Source organism: Carcharodon carcharias (assembly GCF_017639515.1).
Source record: "Carcharodon carcharias isolate sCarCar2 chromosome 37 unlocalized genomic scaffold, sCarCar2.pri SUPER_37_unloc_7, whole genome shotgun sequence".
Lineage (NCBI taxonomy): Eukaryota > Metazoa > Chordata > Chondrichthyes > Lamniformes > Lamnidae > Carcharodon > Carcharodon carcharias.
Genome location: NW_024470772.1, coordinates 6,938 through 29,000, shown reverse-complemented (window position 1 = coordinate 29,000; position 22,063 = coordinate 6,938). Strand labels below are relative to the sequence as shown.

Below are 22,063 nucleotides of genomic sequence, written 5' to 3'. Positions count from 1 at the left end.
CCCAACGCAAACTAGAGGAACAATACCTCATCCAGCACCACTTCCGGACTGAATATTGAATTCAATAATTTTAGATCTTGAACTCACTCCTTCATCCCCCACCCCCTTTCTGTTTCTTCCCCCTTCCTTTTGTTTTTTCCAATAAATTATATAGATTTTTCTTTTCCCACCTATTTCCATTATTTTTAAATCTTTTATGCTCCCCCCACCACCACTAGAGCTATACCTTGAGTGCCCTACCATCCATTCTTAATTAGCACATTCGTTTAGATAATATCACCAACTTCAACACCTGTGTTCTTTTGTTCTGTTGTCTGTGACATCTTTTGATGATCTGCTTCTATCACTGCTTGCTTGTCCCTACAACCACACCAACCCCCCTCCACTTCTCTCCCCCCACCCAACACCCCCCCTTCCCCACCTTAAACCAGCTTATATTTCATCCCTCTCCTTAGATTCACTCAAGTTCTGTTGAAGGGTCATGAGGACTCGAAACGTCAACTCTTTTCTTCTCCGCCGACGCTGCCAGACCTGCTGAGTTTTTTCAGGTAATTCTGTTTTTGTTTTCTAACTCCATATATCCTTAGTCCTTGGTTGCCAATAATCTCTGTCCCTGCGATTTAAAATTCACAAAGGATCATTCGCCGTGTGGGGGAAGGGAGTTTCCAAACTCCTCCCCACCCTGTGAGTGTCCGAGTGTTTCCTAATCTCACTCATGAAAAGTCTCTAATCCTTAGATTCTGCCCAAGTCCCAGACTCCCAAACGAGCGAGAGTAGTTTCTCTCTCTCTCTCTCTCTCTCGCCCTCTCTCTCTGCCCCCATCAGTTCCCTGATTATACTGGAAAACGATGATTAAATTGTCCCAGAAGCTGGTGAATTCCAGGGAATTTCGCTCCGCAGATTTGCCCGATGTCTATGTCCTCGGAGCTGCTGCTGGGTGTGGAGGACTCGCTCCACCCAGACCCCGGCAGTGTTCGGTTCCTGTGTAATATTTCCAGTCCTGCTCTCCCCGTTGGCAATTAACCGATTCAAATCAAATATTCCAGAGAGAAGAAAGAGCTGAAGAAATGTCTGGACCGGAAACGACAGGACCAGATCAGCGAGGTTAAGTTAAAGGATAAGAGAGCGTGAGTACAGACACCAGCACAGGAAAACCTCCCTCGACACCCTCCCCATCAAACACTCCCAGGACGGGTACAACACGGGGTTAGATACAGAGTAAAGCTCCTTCTACACTGTCCCCATCAAACACTCCCAGGACAGGTACAGCACGGGGTTAGATACAGAGTAAATCTCCCTCTACACCGTCCCCATCAAACACTCCCAGGACAGGTACAGCACGGGGTTAGATACAGAGTAAAGCTCCCTCTACACTGTCCCCATTAAACACTCCCAGGGCAGGTACAGCACGGGGTTAGATACAGAGTAAAGTTCCCTCTACACCGTCCCCATCAAACACTCCCAGGACAGGTACAGCACGGGGTTAGATACAGAGTAAAGCTCCCTCTACACTGTCCCCATTAAACACTCCCAGGGCAGGTACAGCACGGGGTTAGATACAGAGTAAAGTTCCCTCTACACCGTCCCCATCAAACACTCCAGGACAGGTACAGCACGGGGTTAGATACAGATTAAATCTCCCTCTACACTGTCCCCATCAAACACTCCAGGACAGGTACAGCACGGGGTTAGATACAGAGTAAATCTCCCTCTACGCTGTCCCCATCAAACTCTCCCAGGACAGGTACAGCACGGGGTTAGATACAGAGTAAATCTCCCTCTACACTGTCCCCATCAAACACTCCCAGGACAGGTACAGCACGGGGTTAGATGCAGAGTAAAGCTCCCTCTACACTGTCCCCATCAAACACTCCCAGGACAGGTACAGCACGGGGTTAGATACAGAGTAAATCTCCCTCTACACTGTCCCCATCAAACACTCCCAGGACAGGTACAGCACGGGGTTAGATACAGAGTAAAGCTCCCTCTACACTGTCCCCATCAAACACTCCCAGGACAGGTACAGCACGGGGTTAGATACAGGGTAAAGCTACCTCTACACTGTCCCCATCAAACACTCCCAGGACAGGTACAGCACGGGGTTAGATACAGAGTAAAGCTCCCTCTACAACGTCCCCATCAAACACTCCCAGGACAGGTACAGCACGGGGTTAGATACAGAGTAAAGCCCCCTCTACACTGTCCCCATCAAACACTCCCAGGACAGGTACAGCACGGGGTTAGATACAGAGTAAATCTCCCTCTACACTGTCCCCATCAAACACTCCCAGGACAGGTACAGCACGGGGTTAGATACAGAGTAAATCTCCCTCTACACTGTCCCCATCAAACACTCCCAGGACAGGTACAGCACGGGGTTAGATACAGAGTAAATCTCCCTCTACACTGTCCCCATCAAACACTCCCAGGACAGGTACAGCACGGGGTTAGATACAGAGTAAAGCTCCCTCTACACTGTCCCCATCAAACACTCCCAGGACAGGTACAGCACGGGGTTAGATACAGAGTAAAGTTCCCTCTACACTGTCCCCATCAAACACTCCCAGGACAGGTACAGCACGGGGTTAGATACAGAGTAAATCTCCCTCTACACTGTCCCCATCAAACACTCCAGGGCAGGTACAGCACGGGGTTAGATACAGAGTAAAGCTACCTCTACACCGTCCCCATCAAACACTCCCAGGACAGGTACAGCACAGGGTTAGATACAGAGTAAAACTCCCTCTACACTGTCCCCATCAAACACTCCCAGGACAGGTACAGCACGGGGTTAGATACAGGTAAAGCTACCTCTACACTGTCCCCATCAAACACTCCCAGGACAGGTACAGCACGGGGTTAGATACAGAGTAAAGCTCCTCTCTACACTGTCCCCATCAAACACTCCCAGGACAGATACAGCACGGGGTTAGATACAGAGTAAAGCCCCTCTACACTGTCCCCATCAAACACTCCCAGGACAGGTACAGCACGGGGTTAGATACAGAGTAAAGCCCCCTCTACACTGTCCCCATCAAACACTCCCAGGACAGGTACAGCACGGGGTTAGATACAGAGTAAAGCTACCTCTACACTGTCCCCATCAAACACTCCCAGGACAGGTACAACACGGGGTTAGATACAGAGTAAATCTCCCTCTACACTGTCCCCATCAAACACTCCCAGGACAGGTACAGCACGGGGTTAGATACAGAGTAAATCTCCCTCTACACTGTCCCCATCAAACACTCCCAGGACAGGTACAGCACGGGGTTAGATACAGAGTAAATCTCTCTCTACACTGTCCCCATCAAACACTCCCAGGACAGGTACAGCACACGGTTGGATACAGAGTAAAGCTCCCTCTACACTGTCCCCATCAAACACTCCCAGGACAGGTACAGCACGGGGTTAGATACAGAGTAAAGCTACCTCTACACTGTCCCCATCAAACACTCCCAGGACAGGTACAACACGGGGTTAGATACAGAGTAAATCTCCCTCTACACTGTCCCCATCAAACACTCCCAGGACAGGTACAGCACGGGGTTAGATACAGAGTAAATCTCCCTCTACACTGTCCCCATCAAACACTCCCAGGACAGGTACAGCACGGGGTTAGATACAGAGTAAATCTCTCTCTACACTGTCCCCATCAAACACTCCCAGGACAGGTACAGCACGGGGTTAGATACAGAGTAAATCTCCCTCTACACCGTCGCCATCAAACACTCCCAGGACAGGGACAGCACGGGGTTAGATACAGAGTAAAAGTCCCTCTACACTGTCCCCATCAAACACTCCCAGGACAGGTACAGCACGGGGTTAGATACAGAGTAAAGCTCCCTCCACTCTGTCCGATGTTGAGTTCAGTGAGTTGAGAAACTGCTTTGAATGCTGCTGACCTTCAGAGTGACCCTGGCTGACCTCTGCTCTCTGTCTCTCTGCCCACAGTGAACTGACTGAGATTAATCGACGCCACATCAGTAAAGTTGTCAGTTTGATCAAGCGGGTAGGTTAACTCCCCTCGCACACAGACTGTGGGCACTCTTATCATTCACTCCCCACCCCTGCTTCCACCCCTTCTCCCCACCCCCACTCTGCACACTCACTCCCCACCCCCACTCTGCACACTCACTCCCCCCCCACTCTGCACACTCACTGCCCCCCCCCACTCTGCACACTCACTCCCCACCCCCACTCTGCACACTCACTACTACCCCCCCACTCTGCACACTCACTGCCCCCCCCACTCTGCACACTCACTACTACCCCCCCACTCTGCACACTCACTGCCCCCCCCCACTCTGCACACTCACTCCCCACCCCCACTCTGCACACTCACTCCCCACCCCCACTCTGCACACTCACTACTACCCCCCCACTCTGCACACTCACTCCCCACCCCACTCTGCACACTCGCTACCCCCCCACTCTGCACACTCACTACTACCCCCCCACTCTGCACACTCACTCCCCACCCCACTCTGCACACTCGCTCCCCCCCCACTCTGCACACTCACTACTACCCCCCCACTCTGCACACTCGCTCCCCCCCCACTCTGCACACTCGCTACCCCCCCACTCTGCACACTCGCTCCCCCCCCACTCTGCACACTCACTCCCCCCCCCCACTCTGCACACTCACTCCCCCCCCCCACTCTGCACACTCACTACTACCCCCCCACTCTGCACACTCACTCCCCACCCCACTCTGCACACTCGCTCCCCCCCCACTCTGCACACTCACTACTACCCCCCCACTCTGCACACTCGCTCCCCCCCCACTCTGCACACTCGCTACCCCCCCACTCTGCACACTCGCTCCCCCCCCACTCTGCACACTCACTGCCCCCCCACTCTGCACACTCGCTCCCCCCCCACTCTGCACACTCACTGCCCCCCCCACTCTGCACACTCACTACTACCCCCCCACTCTGCACACTCGCTACCCCCCCACTCTGCACACTCGCTACCCCCCCACTCTGCACACTCGCTCCCCCCCCACTCTGCACACTCACTGCCCCCCCCACTCTGCACACTCACTACTACCCCCCCACTCTGCACACTCGCTCCCCCCCACTCTGCACACTCACTCCCCACCCCCACTCTGTACACTCACTACTACCCCCCCACTCTGCACACTCGCTCCCCCCCACTCTGCACACTCACTCCCCACCCCCACTCTGCACACTCGCTCCCCCCCCCCCACTCTGCACACTCGCTACCCCCCCCCACTCTGCACACTCACTCCCCACCCCACTCTGCACACGCGCTACCCCCCCCGACTCTGCACACTCACTCCCCACCCCACTCTGCACACTCACTGCCCCACCCCCACTCTGCACACTCACTACCCCCCCACTCTGCACACTCACTCCCCACCCCACTCTGCACACTCGCTACCCCCCCCCCCACTCTGCACACTCACTCCCCACCCCACTCTGCACACTTCGCTACCCCCCCCCCCGACTCTGCACACTCACTCCCCCCCCAACTCTGCACACTCACTACTACCCCCCCACTCTGCACACTCACTCCCCACCCCCACTCTGCACACTCGCTACCCCCCCCCCCCCCCACTCTGCACACTCACTCCCCACCCCCACTCTGCACACTCGCTCCCCCCCCACTCTGCACACTCGCTCCCCCCCCACTCTGCACACTCGCTCCCCCCCCACTCTGCACACTCACTCCCCCCCCACTCTGCACACTCACCTCCCCCCCCACTCTGCACACTCACTCCCCCCCCACTCTGCACACTCACTACCCCCCCACTCTGCACACTCACTCCCCACCCCACTCTGCACACTCGCTACCCCCCCCCCACTCTGCACACTCACTTCCCCACCCCACTCTGCACACTCGCTACCCCCCCCCCGACTCTGCACACTCACTCCCCACCCCCACTCTGCACACTCACTACTACCCCCCCACTCTGCACACTCACTCCCCACCCCACTCTGCACACTCGCTACCCCCCCCCACTCTGCACACTCACTCCCCCCCCACTCTGCACACTCGCTACCCCCCCACTCTGCACACTCACTACTACCCCCCCACTCTGCACACTCACTGCCCCCCCCACTCTGCACACTCGCTACCCCCCCACTCTGCACACTCACTACTACCCCCCCACTCTGCACACTCACTGCCCCCCCACTCTGCACACTCGCTACCCCCCCACTCTGCACACTCACTACTACCCCCCCACTCTGCACACTCACTCCCCACCCCACTCTGCACACTCGCTACCCCCCCCCCCCCCCCCCCACTCTGCACACTCACTCCCCCCCCACTATGCACACTCGCTACCCCCCCCACTCTGCACACTCACTACTACCCCCCCACTCTGCACACTCACTGCCCCCCCACTCTGCACACTCGCTACCCCCCCCACTCTGCACACTCGCTCCCCCCCCACTCTGCACACTCACTGCCCCCCCACTCTGCACACTCGCTACCCCCCCACTCTGCACACTCACTGCCCCCCCCACTCTGCACACTCGCTACCCCCCCCCCACTCTGCACACTCGCTCCCCCCCCCCACTCTGCACACTCACTACTACCCCCCCACTCTGCACACTCGCTACCCCCCCACTCTGCACACTCGCTACCCCCCCCACTCTGCACACTCACTGCCCCCCCCCCACTCTGCACACTCACTCCCCCCCCCACTCTGCACACTCGCTCCCCCCCCACTCTTCACACTCACTCCCCCCCCCACTCTGCACACTCACTCCCCACCCCCACTCTGCACACTCGCTCCCCCCCCACTCTGCACACTCACTGCCCCCCCCCACTCTGCACACTCACTGCCCCCCCCCCACTCTGCACACTCGCTCCCCCCCCACTCTGCACACTCACTCCCCCCCCCACTCTGCACACTCACTCCCCCCCCCACCTCTGCACACTCACTGCCCCCCCCCACTCTGCACACTCACTACTACCCCCACTCTGTACACTCGCTACCCCCCCCACTCTGCACACTCACTGCCCCCCCCACTCTGCACACTCCACTGCCCCCCCCACTCTGCACACTCACTCCCCCCCCACTATGCACACTCACTGCCCCCCCCACTCTGCACACTCACTCCCCCCCCCCACTGTGCACACTCGCTACCCCCCCACTCTGCACACTCACTCCCCCCCCACTCTGCACACTCACTCCCCCCCCCACTCTGCACACTCGCTACCCCCCCCACTCTGCACACTCACTGCTCCCCCCCACTCTGCACACTCGCTACCCCCCCCACTCTGCACACTCGCTACCCCCCCCCCACTCTGCACACTCACTCCCCCACCCCCACTCTGCACACTCACTCCCCACCCCCACTCTGCACACTCACTCCCCCCCCACTCTGCACACCTCCCTCCCCCCCCACTCTGCACACTCGCTCCCCCCCCACTCTGCACACTCGCTACCCCCCCCACTCTGCACACTCACTCCCCCCCCCACTCTGCACACTCACTCCCCCCCTCCCACTCTGCACACTCACTGCCCCCCCCCACTCTGCACACTCGCTACCCCCCCCACTCTGCACACTCGCTACCCCCCCCACTCTGCACACTCACTGCCCCCCTCCCACTCTGCACACTCGCTACCCCCCCCCACTCTGCACACTCGCTACCCCCCCCACTCTGCACACTCGCTACCCCCCCCCCACTCTGCACACTCACTCCCCACCCCCACTCTGCACACTCACTACTACCCCCCCACTCTGCACACTCACTCCCCACCCCCACTCTGCACACTCGCTCCCCCCCCCCCCACTCTGCACACTCGCTACCACCCCCCCCCCACTCTGCACACTCACTCCCCACCCCCACTCTGCACACTCACTACTACCCCCCCACTCTGCACACTCACTCCCCACCCCCACTCTGCACACTCACTCCCCCCCCACTCTGCACACTCACTCCCCACCCCCACTCTGCACACTCACTCCCCACCCCCACTCTGCACACTCGCTACCCCCCCACTCTGCACACTCGCTACCCCCCCCCACTCTGCACACTCACTCCCCACCCCCACTCTGCACACTCACTACTACCCCCCCACTCTGCACACTCACTCCCCACCCCCACTCTGCACACTCACTCCCCCCCCACTCTGCACACTCACTCCCCACCCCCACTCTGCACACTCACTCCCACCCCACTCTGCACACTCACTCCCCCCCCACTCTGCACACTCACTCCCCCCCCACTCTGCACACTCACTCCCCCCCCACTCTGCACACTCACTGCCCCCCCCACTCTGCACACTCACTCCCCCCCCACTCTGCACACTCACTCCCCCCCCACTCTGCACACTCACTCCCCCCCCCCACTCTGCACACTCACTGCCCCCCCCACTCTGCACACTCACTCCCCCCCCCACTCTGCACACTCGCTACCCCCCCACTCTGCACACTCACTCCCCACCCCCACTCTGCACACTCGCTTCCCCCCACTCTGCACACTCACTACTACCCCCACTCTGCACACTCACTGCCCCCCCCCACTCTGCACACTCGCTTCCCCCCCACTCTGCACACTCACTACTACCCCCACTCTGCACACTCACTCCCCACCCCCACTCTGCACACTCACTCCCCCCCCCACTCTGCACACTCGCTACCCCCCCACTCTGCACACTCACTGCCCCCCCCCACTCTGCACACTCGCTACCCCCCCACTCTGCACACTCGCTACCCCCCCACTCTGCACACTCACTGCCCCCCTCCCACTCTGCACACTCGCTACCCCCCCCACTCTGCACACTCGCTACCCCCCCCACTCTGCACACTCGCTACCCCCCACTCTGCACACTCACTCCCCACCCCCACTCTGCACACTCACTCCCCCCCCCCACTCTGCACACTCACTCCCCCCCCCCACTCTGCACACTCACTGCCCCCCCCCCACTCTGCACACTCACTCCCCACCCCCACTCTGCACACTCGCTCCCCCCCCCACTCTGCACACTCGCTACCCCCCCCCCCACTCTGCACACTCACTCCCCACCCCCACTCTGCACACTCACTACTACCCCCACTCTGCACACTCACTACTACCCCCACTCTGCACACTCACTACTACCCCCCCACTCTGCACACTCACTCCCCCCCCACTCTGCACACTCACTGCCCCCCCCCACTCTGCACACTCACTCCCCACCCCCACTCTGCACACTCGCTCCCCCCCCCACTCTGCACACTCGCTCCCCCCCCACTCTGCACACTCACTCCCCACCCCCACTCTGCACACTCGCTCCCCCCCCCACTCTGCACACTCGCTACCCCCCCCCACTCTGCACACTCACTACTACCCCCCCACTCTGCACACTCACTCCCCCCCACTCTGCACACTCGCTACCCCCCCACTCTGCACACTCGCTACCCCCCCCCCACTCTGCACACTCACTCCCCACCCCCACTCTGCACACTCACTACCCCCCCACTCTGCACACTCACTACTACCCCCCCACTCTGCACACTCACTCCCCACCCCCACTCTGCACACTCACTCCCCACCCCCACTCTGCACACTCACTACCCCCCCACTCTGCACACTCACTACCCACCCCCACTCTGCACACTCACTCCCCACCCCCACTCTGCACACTCACTCCCCACCCCCACTCTGCACACTCACTACTACCCCCCCACTCTGCACACTCACTCCCCACCCCCACTCTGCACACTCACTCCCCACCCCACTCTGCACACTCGCTACCCCCCCCCACTCTGCACACACACTCCCCACCCCCACTCTGCACACTCACTACTACCCCCCCACTCTGCACACTCACTCCCCACCCCCACTCTGCACACTCACTCCCACCCCCACTCTGCACACTCACTCCCCACCCCCACTCTGCACACTCACTACTACCCCCCCCACTCTGCACACTCACTCCCCACCCCCACTCTGCACACTCACTCCCCACCCCCACTCTGCACACTCACTCCCCACCCCCACTCTGCACACTCACTCCCCACCCCCACTCTGCACACTCGCTACCCCCCCCCACTCTGCACACTCGCTACCCCCCCACTCTGCACACTCGCTACCCCCCCACTCTGCACACTCGCTACCCCCCCCACTCTGCACACTCACTCCCCACCCCCACTCTGTACACTCACTACTACCCCCACTCTGCACACTCACTACTACCCCCACTCTGCACACTCACTCCCCACCCCCACTCTGCACACTCGCTCCCCCCCCCACTCTGCACACTCGCTCCCCCCCCACTCTGCACACTCACTACTACCCCCACTCTGCACACTCACTGCCCCCCCCCCACTCTGCACACTCACTCCCCACCCCCACTCTGCACACTCACTCCCCACCCCCACTCTGCACACTCACTCCCCCCCCCCACTCTGCACACTCACTCCCCCCCCACTCTGCACACTCGCTCCCCACCCCCACTCTGCACACTCACTACTACCCCCACTCTGCACACTCACTACTACCCCCACTCTGCACACTCACTCCCCACCCCCACTCTGCACACTCACTCCCCACCCCCACTCTGCACACTCACTCCCCACCCCCACTCTGCACACTCACTCCCCACCCCCACTCTGCACACTCACTCCCCACCCCCACTCTGCACACTCACTGCCCACCCCCACTCTGCACACTCACTCCCCACCCCCACTCTGCACACTCGCTCCCCCCCCCACTCTGCACACTCACTCCCCCCCCCCACTCTGCACACTCGCTACCCCCCCCCCACTCTGCACACTCACTCCCCACCCCCACTCTGCACACTCACTACTACCCCCCCACTCTGCACATTCACTCCCCACCCCCACTCTGCACACTCACTACTACCCCCCCACTCTGCACATTCACTCCCCACCCCCACTCTGCACACTCACTACTACCCCCCCACTCTGCACATTCACTCCCCACCCCCACTCTGCACACTCACTCCCCACCCCCACTCTGCACACTCACTCCCCACCCCCACTCTGCACACTCACTCCCCACCCCCACTCTGCACACTCACTCCCCACCCCCACTCTGCACACTCACTCCCCACCCCCACTCTGCACACTCACTCCCCACCCCCACTCTGCACACTCGCTACCCCCCCCCACTCTGCACACACACTCCCCCCCACTCTGCACACTCACTCCCCACCCCCACTCTGCACACTCACTCCCCACCCCCACTCTGCACACTCGCTACCCCCCCCCCCACTCTGCACACACACTCCCCCCCCCACTCTGCACACTCACTCCCCACCCCCACTCTGCACACTCACTCCCCACCCCCACTCTGCACACTCGCTACCCCCCCCCACTCTGCACACACACTCCCCCCCACTCTGCACACTCACTCCCCCCCCCACTCTGCACACACACTCCCCCCCACTCTGCACACTCACTCCCCACCCCACTCTGCACACTCACTCCCCACCCCACTCTGCACACACACTCCCCCCCACTCTGCACACTCACTCCCCACCCCACTCTGCACACTCACTCCCCACCCCACTCTGCACACTCGCTCCCCCCCCACTCTGCACACACACTCCCCACCCCACTCTGCACACTCGCTCCCCCCCCCACTCTGCACACTCACTACTACCCCCCCACTCTGCACACACACTCCCCACCCCACTCTGCACACTCGCTCCCCCCCCCACTCTGCACCCTCGCTCCCCCACCCCCACTCTGCACACTCGCTCCCCCCCCCCCCACTCTGCACACTCACTCCCCACCCACTCTGCACACTCGCTCCCCCACCCCCACTCTGCACACTCGCTCCCCCCCCCCACTCTGCACACTCGCTACCCCCCCCCACTCTGCACACTCACTGCCCCCCCACTCTGCACACTCACTCCCCCACCCCCACTCTGTACACTCACTACTACCCCCACTCTGCACACTCACTACTACCCCCACTCTGCACACTCACTCCCCACCCCACTCTGCACACTCACTCCCCCCCACTCTGCACACTCACTCCCCACCCCCACTCTGCACACTCACTCCCCCCCCCACTCTGCACACTCACTCCCCCACCCCCACTCTGTACACTCACTACTACCCCCACTCTGCACACTCACTACTACCCCCACTCTGCACACTCACTCCCCACCCCACTCTGCACACTCACTCCCCACCCCACTCTGCACACTCACTCCCCACCCCACTCTGCACACTCACTCCCCCCCCCCCCACTCTGCACACTCACTCCCCCCCCCACTCTGCACACTCACTCCCCACCCCCACTCTGCACACTCACTCCCCACCCCACTCTGCACACTCACTCCCCACCCCCACTCTGCACACTCACTCCCCCCCCACTCTGCACACTCACTACTACCCCCACTCTGCACACTCACTGCCCCCCCCCACTCTGCACACTCACTCCCCACCCCCACTCTGCACACACACTCCCCCCCACTCTGCACACTCACTCCCCACCCCACTCTGCACACTCACTGCCCCCCCCCACTCTGCACACTCACTCCCCCCCCCACTCTGCACACACACTCCCCCCCACTCTGCACACTCACTCCCCCCCCCACTCTGCACACACACTCCCCCCCACTCTGCACACTCACTCCCCCACCCCACTCTGCACACTCACTCCCCACCCCACTCTGCACACTCGCTCCCCCCCCACTCTGCACACTCGCTCCCCCCCCCACTCTGCACACTCGCTCCCCCACCCCCACTCTGCACACTCACTCCCCACCCACTCTGCACACTCGCTCCCCCCCCCACTCTGCACACTCGCTCCCCCCCCCACTCTGCACACTCACTCCCCACCCACTCTGCACACTCGCTCCCCCCCCCACTCTGCACACTCACTCCCCACCCCCACTCTGCACACTCACTCCCCCCCCCACTCTGCACACTCGCTACCCCCCCACTCTGCACACTCACTGCCCCCCCACTCTGCACACTCACTCCCCCACCCCCACTCTGCACACTCACTCCCCCCCCACTCTGCACACTCACTACTACCCCCCACTCTGCACACTCACTCCCCACCCCACTCTGCACACTCACTCCCCACCCCCACTCTGCACACTCACTACCCACCCCCCCACTCTGCACACTCACTCCCCCCCCACTCTGCACACTCACTGCCCCCCCCCACTCTGCACACTCACTGCCCCCCCCCACTCTGCACACTCGCTACCCCCCCCACTCTGCACACTCGCTACCCCCCCCACTCTGCACACTCGCTCCCCACCCCCACTCTGCACACTCACTCCCCCACCCCCACTCTGCACACTCACTCCCCCCCCACTCTGCACACTCACTACTACCCCCCACTCTGCACACTCACTCCCCACCCCCACTCTGCACACTCACTACCCACCCCCCCACTCTGCACACTCACTCCCCCCCCACTCTGCACACTCGCTCCCCCCCCACTCTGCACACTCGCTACCCCCCCCACTCTGCACACTCGCTACCCCCCCCCACTCTGCACACTCACTCCCCACCCCCCCCACTCTGCACACTCGCTCCCCCCCCACTCTGCACACTCGCTCCCCCCCCACTCTGCACACTCGCTACCCCCCCCCACTCTGCACACTCACTCCCCACCCCCACTCTGCACACTCGCTACCCCCCCCCACTCTGCACACTCACTGCCCCCCCACTCTGCACACTCACTGCCCCCCCACTCTGCACACTCACTACCCCCCCACTCTGCACACTCACTACTACCCCCACTCTGCACACTCACTACTCCCCCCCCACTCTGCACACTCGCTACCCCCCCACTCTGCACACTCACTCCCCACCCCACTCTGCACACTCGCTCCCCCCCCCCACTCTGCACACTCGCTCCCCCCCCCCACTCTGCACACTCACTCCCCACCCACTCTGCACACTCACTCCCCACCCCCACTCTGCACACTCACTACTACCCCCCCACTCTGCACACTCACTACTACCCCCCCACTCTGCACACTCACTACTACCCCCCCACTCTGCACACTCACTCCCCCCCACTCTGCACACTCACTCCCCACCCCCACTCTGCACACTCGCTACCCCCCCCACTCTGCACACTCACTCCCCACCCCACTCTGCACACTCGCTCCCCCCCCCACTCTGCACACTCACTACTACCCCCCCACTCTGCACACACACTCCCCACCCCACTCTGCACACTCGCTCCCCCCCCCACTCTGCACACTCGCTCCCCCACCCCCACTCTGCACACTCGCTCCCCCCCCCACTCTGCACACTCACTCCCCACCCACTCTGCACACTCGCTCCCCCACCCCCACTCTGCACACTCGCTCCCCCCCCCACTCTGCACACTCGCTACCCCCCCACTCTGCACACTCACTGCCCCCCCACTCTGCACACTCACTCCCCCACCCCCACTCTGTACACTCACTACTACCCCCCACTCTGCACACTCACTACTACCCCCACTCTGCACACTCACTCCCCACCCCACTCTGCACACTCACTCCCCACCCCACTCTGCACACTCACTCCCCACCCCCACTCTGCACACTCACTCCCCCCCCCCACTCTGCACACTCACTCCCCCACCCCCACTCTGTACACTCACTACTACCCCCACTCTGCACACTCACTACTACCCCCACTCTGCACACTCACTCCCCACCCCACTCTGCACACTCACTCCCCACCCCACTCTGCACACTCACTCCCCACCCCACTCTGCACACTCACTCCCCCCCCCACTCTGCACACTCACTCCCCCCCCCCACTCTGCACACTCACTCCCCACCCCCACTCTGCACACTCACTACTACCCCCACTCTGCACACTCACTGCCCCCCCCCACTCTGCACACTCACTCCCCACCCCCACTCTGCACACACACTCCCCCCCACTCTGCACACTCACTCCCCCCCCCCACTCTGCACACTCACTGCCCCCCCCCCACTCTGCACACTCACTCCCCCCCCCCACTCTGCACACACACTCCCCCCCACTCTGCACACTCACTCCCCCCCCCACTCTGCACACACACTCCCCCCCACTCTGCACACTCACTCCCCACCCCACTCTGCACACTCGCTCCCCCCCCCACTCTGCACACTCACTCCCCCCCCCACTCTGCACACTCACTCCCCACCCCACTCTGCACACTCACTCCCCACCCCACTCTGCACACTCGCTCCCCCCCCACTCTGCACACTCGCTCCCCCCCCCCACTCTGCACACTCGCTCCCCCCACCCCCACTCTGCACACTCACTCCCCACCCACTCTGCACACTCGCTCCCCCCCCCACTCTGCACACTCGCTCCCCCCCCCCCACTCTGCACACTCACTCCCCACCCACTCTGCACACTCGCTCCCCCCCCCACTCTGCACACTCACTCCCCACCCCCACTCTGCACACTCACTCCCCCCCCCACTCTGCACACTCGCTACCCCCCCCACTCTGCACACTCACTGCCCCCCCACTCTGCACACTCACTCCCCCACCCCCACTCTGCACACTCACTCCCCCCCCCACTCTGCACACTCACTACTACCCCCCACTCTGCACACTCACTCCCCACCCCACTCTGCACACTCACTCCCCACCCCCACTCTGCACACTCACTACCCACCCCCCCACTCTGCACACTCACTCCCCCCCCACTCTGCACACTCACTGCCCCCCCCCACTCTGCACACTCGCTACCCCCCCACTCTGCACACTCGCTACCCCCCCCACTCTGCACACTCGCTCCCCCCCCCACTCTGCACACTCACTCCCCCACCCCCACTCTGCACACTCACTCCCCCCCCACTCTGCACACTCACTACTACCCCCCACTCTGCACACTCACTCCCCACCCCCACTCTGCACACTCACTACCCACCCCCCCCACTCTGCACACTCACTCCCCCCCCCACTCTGCACACTCGCTCCCCCCCCACTCTGCACACTCGCTCCCCCCCCCACTCTGCACACTCACTGCCCCCCCCCACTCTGCACACTCACTCCCCCCCCCCACTCTGCACACTCGCTCCCCCCCCACTCTTCACACTCACTCCCCCCCCCACTCTGCACACTCGCTCCCCCCACTCTGCACACTCGCTACCCCCCCCACTCTGCACACTCGCTACCCCCCCCACTCTGCACACTCACTCCCCACCCCCCCACTCTGCACACTCGCTCCCCCCCCACTCTGCACACTCGCTCCCCCCCCACTCTGCACACTCGCTACCCCCCCCCCACTCTGCACACTCACTCCCCACCCCCACTCTGCACACTCGCTACCCCCCCCCCCACTCTGCACACTCACTGCCCCCCCACTCTGCACACTCACTGCCCCCCCACTCTGCACACTCACTACCCCCCCACTCTGCACACTCACTACTACCCCCACTCTGCACACTCACTACTCCCCCCCCACTCTGCACACTCGCTACCCCCCCACTCTGCACACTCACTCCCCACCCCACTCTGCACACTCGCTCCCCCCCCCCCACTCTGCACACTCGCTCCCCCCCCACTCTGCACACTCACTCCCCACCCACTCTGCACACTCACTCCCCACCCCCACTCTGCACACTCACTACTACCCCCCCACTCTGCACACTCACTACTACCCCCCCACTCTGCACACTCACTACTACCCCCCCACTCTGCACACTCACTCCCCCCCACTCTGCACACTCACTCCCCACCCCCACTCTGCACACTCGCTACCCCCCCCACTCTGCACACTCACTCCCCACCCCACTCTGCACACTCACTACTACCCCCCCACTCTGCACACTCACTACTACCCCCCCACTCTGCACACTCGCTCCCCCCCCACTCTGCACACTCGCTCCCCCACCTCATTCCCCCCCTGATTCCTGTCCCTCTTTTTCAATCCTAGCTGGAGAATGGACAGTTGAAACGTCAGGAGCGTCTGGTCCTGAAACATCGTGAAATCATCAAGCAGATCGATGACCAGGAACCCAAGGTGAGCGGCGTGGGGACCCCCATTTGCCCCCCCTCCGCCCCATTTACCCCCCCTCCGCCCCATTTACCCCCTCCTCCCCATTTACCCCCCCTCCGCCCCATTTACCCCCCTCCGCCCCATTTACCCCCCTTTAACCCCCCTCCACCCCCCACCCAACAACCTTTATTCCCCCCCCACTTCCACCTCCACTTCCCCACCCGCTCCCCATATCCCTCGATTCCCCAAGAGACCGAAAATCTGTCTATCCCTCAGCCTTAAACGTACTCAACGAAGGAGCATCCACAATCCTCTGGGGTAGAGAGTTCCAAAGATTCACAACCCTCTGAGTGAAGAGATTTCCCCACATCTCAGTCCGAAATGATCTGCCCCTTATCCGGAGACCGGATTCCCGTGTTTTAGATTCTCCGACCAGCGGGAACAATCTCCCAGCGCCCGCCCTGTCACATCCCCTTCAGAATCCTGTAGGTTTCAGTCAGATCCCCTCTCATTCTCCGAAACTCCGGAGACTATAAACCCGATTTACTCAGCCTCTCATGATAGGACACCCCTCACCCCAGGGACCAATCCAGTGAGGCTTCGCTTGTGCCTTTCCGAAGATGTTTATTCTCAACCACCACCCCGCCGCCCCCCCTCCACCAACCTCCCCCGATATCTTCCACACTCCTCAGTTCCCCACCTCCCTCCAATTCGCTTCCTCATCATCATCATCATCGTGAAGGCGATGCCTACTAGAGTCGAATAGCCAGCCACCCCTTGTAGACAGGGGCATGATTGGGGGAGTGGAGGGTGAAATACCGAGGGGCAGCCGGAGGCCCTGAGTATACCGGGGGTGGGGGGGGTGGGGTAAAAGTCCAAGACTGACCTCTGAACCCTCTCTCTCTCTCTCTCTCTTCCCCCACCCCCCTCCCCTCGGCAGTGTCAGAAGCTTCTGGAACAGGAGTGTGAGAGTGAGCTGGGCCGCCTGCATGAGGAGATTCGGACCTTCCTCCGATGGGAGGAGGAGAGCTGCCGAGGGCCGAGGGAGGAGCAGGACAATGAGGAGCAGGACATTGCCCAAGACCCCGACTCGGGCTCCTCCTGTGGGACCCACCAGCCAGGCCCATCTCCTCTCCGAGAGGCGGGGGGCACAAGCTGCAGCAGCGAGGGAGGGGGGAGCAGCCTCTCACTGACCACCCACATCTCCACTGGCCATGGGCTCCAGGACAGGGAGGAGGATCTCACCACCATCTTGTGAGGGCGTTTCCCCACCCCCCCCCCGACTCTCTATCTCTGTCTGTCTCTCTCTCTGTCTCTCTCTCTGTCTCTCTCTCTGTCTCTCTCTCTGTCTCTCTCTCTGTCTCTCTCTGTCTCTCTCTGACCCTCTCTGTCTCTCTCTCTCTGTCTCTCTCTCTCTGACTCTCTCTCTGACTCTGTCTCTCTCTCTGTCTCTCTCTGTCTGTCTCTCTCTCTGTCTCTCTCTCTGTCTCTCTCTCTGTCTCTCTCTCTGTCTCTCTCTGTCTCTCTCTGTCTCTCTCTCTCTGTCTCTCTCTGACCCTCTCTGTCTCTCTCTCTCTGTCTCTCTCTCTCTGACTCTGTCTCTCTCTCTGTCTCTCTCTCTGTCTCTCTCTCTGTCTCTCTCTGTCTGTCTCTCTGTCTGTCTCTCTCTCTCTGACTCTGTCTCTCTCTCTGTCTCTCTCTCTGTCTCTCTCTCTCTGTCTCTCTCTGTCGCTCTCTCCCTGTCTCTCTCTCTCTGACTCTGTCTCTCTCTCTGTCTCTCTCTCTCTGTCTCTCTCTCTCTGTCTCTCTCTCTCTGTCTCTCTCTGTCGCTCTCTCTCTGTCTCTCTCTCTGTCTCTCTGTCTCTCCCTCTGTCTCTCCCTCTGTCTCTCCCTCTGTCTCTCCCTCTGTCTCTCCCTCTGTCTCTCCCTCTGTCTCTCCCTCTGTCTCTCTCTCTGTCTCTCTGTCTCTGTCTCTCTCTCCCACCGCCCCCCCATCCCACCCCCCCCCACCCCCATCTATACACCCCACCCCCCCAACCTTCTCCACCTAATCCCCCTGAAATTGGGGACCCTCCCTATAACTTTCTCCTGAAGCCAACTCCCAGGCAGCCACCAGGTGGCAGTGCCAGCCCCCTGGGCGCCGGTGGAGCGCGGGCACCACCTGCTGTCCGCAGCCGGTACTTCGACTCCTTTTTCCTGGTCAACTGCAATTAAAAGGGGACTCGCTTGGCTTCGGGATGGGGCTTGAGTAGAAGGGGGGACCGGTGGTCATCCCCGGGCTGGACTCTCGGGACAGTTTTTAAAGTGTTGATCGAAGCACGAAATGAGGTTCAGCTGAAAGTTGGTGGGGGTTGGGGTGGGGGGTGGGGGTGGTGTTTGCTTGTTGGTGGGTGTGTGGCCATTAGGGGAGAAGCTGAAGTGGACCCCAGAGGTGGGAACGCGAGCGGGTCCCGTGGGAATGTCGATGGGAGAGGCGATTTGGTGAAAAATGGGGGACCGGTGGACCTTCCGCCTCCAAAATTCCCAAGCGGGACCCCCCAGGGTCTGTCTCTGTCTCCAGCCTGGAACTCTCAGGTGGGGGTGGTCTCTGTCACCCACCTAATCCCACTTTACCCTGAACGAGATTGAGGGGGAGTCTCTCTCTCTCTCTCTCTCTCCCTGTCTCTCACGCCCTCTCTCAGTTGACCCTCACCTCGCCCGTACAAACTTGGGGGGGGGGGTTTGGGAAACAGAATGGACCCTCCTCTCTGCGCTGAGTCTGTAATGTATTTTTTTTTTAAATGTTTATGACAGGGTGAATTATTCATTTAAAAAAGGGACCTTGGTACGTGGAGAACTTTGATGTGTATGTAATCGGATTATTGATATAATATATTGGATATGTAAAGATTAAAGAGTGATTTCCTTACGCTGGATTTTACTTTTGGTGTCTTTATCGTGTAGCCCTGACCTGTCTGAGAACTGGCTCCAGGGGTTATTGTTCTGCAGGATCACCGAATTATTCCAACACAGGGGGAGGCCATTCAGCCCATCCTGCCTGGACCCAGCTCTCCAAGCGAGCATTGTGACCCAGCACCATTGCCCCTGCCTTTTCCCCTGTACCCCTGCACCTTGTTTCTATTCAAACCATCATCCAGCGCCCTCTCGAATGCCTCGATTGAACCCGCCTCCACCCACACTTCCAGGCAGCTCATTCCAGACCCGAGCCACTCGCTGTGTGAAAAAGTGTTTTCTCACCTCACATTTGCTTCTTTTACAAATCACTTTGAATCTGTGCCCCCTCATTCTTGATCCTTTTACGAGTAGGAATCTCCCTATCTACTCTGTCCAGCCCTCTCATGATTTTGAACCTCTCTATCAAATCTCTTAGCCTTCTTCTCTCCAACAGTCCCAACTTCTCCAATCTATCCGCATAGCTGAAGTTTCTCATCCCTGGAACCATTCTTGTAAACCTCTTCTGCATTCTCTCCAAAGTGTTCACATCCTTCCTATAATGTGGTGCCCAGGACTGTACACAATATTCCAGCTGAGTTCTAACAAGTGTCTTATATAAATTCAGCATAACCTCCCTGCTCTTGTACTCTACGCCCCTATTAATAAAGCCCAGGATACTATATGCTTTACTCACTGCTCTCCCCACCCATCCTGTTACCTTCAATGGTCCATGCACATATACACCCAGGTCTTTCTGCTCCTGCACCCTCTTCAAAGTTTCACCCCTTATTTTATATTGTCTGTCCATGTTCTTCCTACCAAAATGCGTCACCTCACATTGAACTTCATCTACCCCCTATCTGCCCTCTCCACCAACTTGTCTATGTCCTCTTGAAGTTCCACACCCTCCTCCTCACAGTTCACAACACTCCCAAGCTTTGTATCATCTGCAAACTTTGAAACTGTCCCCTGAACACCAAGATCTAGATCATTAATACATATCAGGAACAGCAAGGGTCCCAATACCGACCCCTGGGGAACTCCACTACAAACCTTCCTCCAGCCTGAAACATATCCATTGACCATTACTCTCTGCTTCCTATTACTCAGCCAATTCTGTATCCGTGTTACTAACGTCCCTTTTATTCCATGAGCACTAACTTCTTTCACAAGTCAGTTGTGCGGCACTCTGTCAAATGCCTTTTGGAAGTCCATGTGCACCACATCAACAGCATTACCCTCATCAACCTTTCCTGTTACCTCTTCAAAAAACTCCAGGTTAGTTAAACACGATTTCCCCTATAGAAACCCATTCTGCCTCTTCCTTATCAACCCATATATTTCCATGTGATTAATTCTATCCCCAGTAATTGTCACTAAAAGCTTCCCCACTCTGAAGTTAAACTGCCTGGTCTGTAATTGCTGGGCTTATCCTGACAGCCTTTATTGAACAAATGGGTAATGTTTTTATAATTCTCCAGTCCTCTGGCATCTTCCCTGAGTCTAGGGAAGACTGAAAGATTCTGGCCAGTGTCCCTGCGATTTCTACTCTCACTTCCTTCAATAGCCTTATATGTATCTCATCCAGTCCCGGTGCCTTGTCAAATTTAGTTACCCACAGTCTATCCAACGCTTCCTCCTTGTCAATGTTGAACCCTCCTAGTGTCAGAGTTTCTTCCTCTGACACCAGGGCCTGATTAGCAGCTACCTCCTCACTAAAGACGACTGTAAAGTATTAGTTTAATATCTCAGTCATGACCCCTTCGTCCATGTGTAAATCCCATCGTCCCCCAGAGGCACTGAGGTCAACGTGGGGCAGGTTCAGACTGAGAGAGGGGGATGGGATTGGGCATTTCTCAATCGTCTGGGGTCAGGTACACTTCCTGGATAGGTTACACCGCTCCCTGACCCTGTGATCTCTGACCTCCTTAATGTATCCAGTACAGGGAAATGGAGGAGAAATAATGAGGACAGCAGTTCAGAGTGTTCCCTCAGCACTGACCCTCCGACAGTGCGGCACTCCCTCAGCGCTGACCCTCTGACAGTGCGGCGCTCCCTCAGCACTGACCCTCCGACAGCGCGGCGTTTCCTCAGCACTGACCCTCGGATGGTGCGGCGCTCCCTCAGCACTGACCCTCCGACAGTGCGGCACTCCCTCAGCACTGACTCTCTGACAGTGCGGCGCTCCCTCAGCACTGACCCTCCGACAGTGCGGCGCTCCCTCAGCACTG

General features: G+C 59.9%; 1 protein-coding gene across 1 annotated transcript in view; it reads left to right on the top strand.

The window, feature by feature from the left end:
• Positions 1-18,287, top strand: part of LOC121274756 (1-phosphatidylinositol 4,5-bisphosphate phosphodiesterase beta-1-like) — a 66,091-nt gene extending 47,804 nt beyond the window's left edge. Inside the window, exons 23-26 of the mRNA XM_041182099.1 lie at positions 1,047-1,127; positions 3,955-4,012; positions 16,836-16,922; positions 17,839-18,287. Of these exons, the coding sequence (XP_041038033.1) occupies positions 1,047-1,127; positions 3,955-4,012; positions 16,836-16,922; positions 17,839-18,156 (544 nt within the window). The 3' untranslated portion in view covers positions 18,157-18,287. The remainder of the gene's footprint in view (positions 1-1,046; positions 1,128-3,954; positions 4,013-16,835; positions 16,923-17,838) is intronic.
• The last annotated feature ends 3,776 nt before the right edge of the window (positions 18,288-22,063 follow it).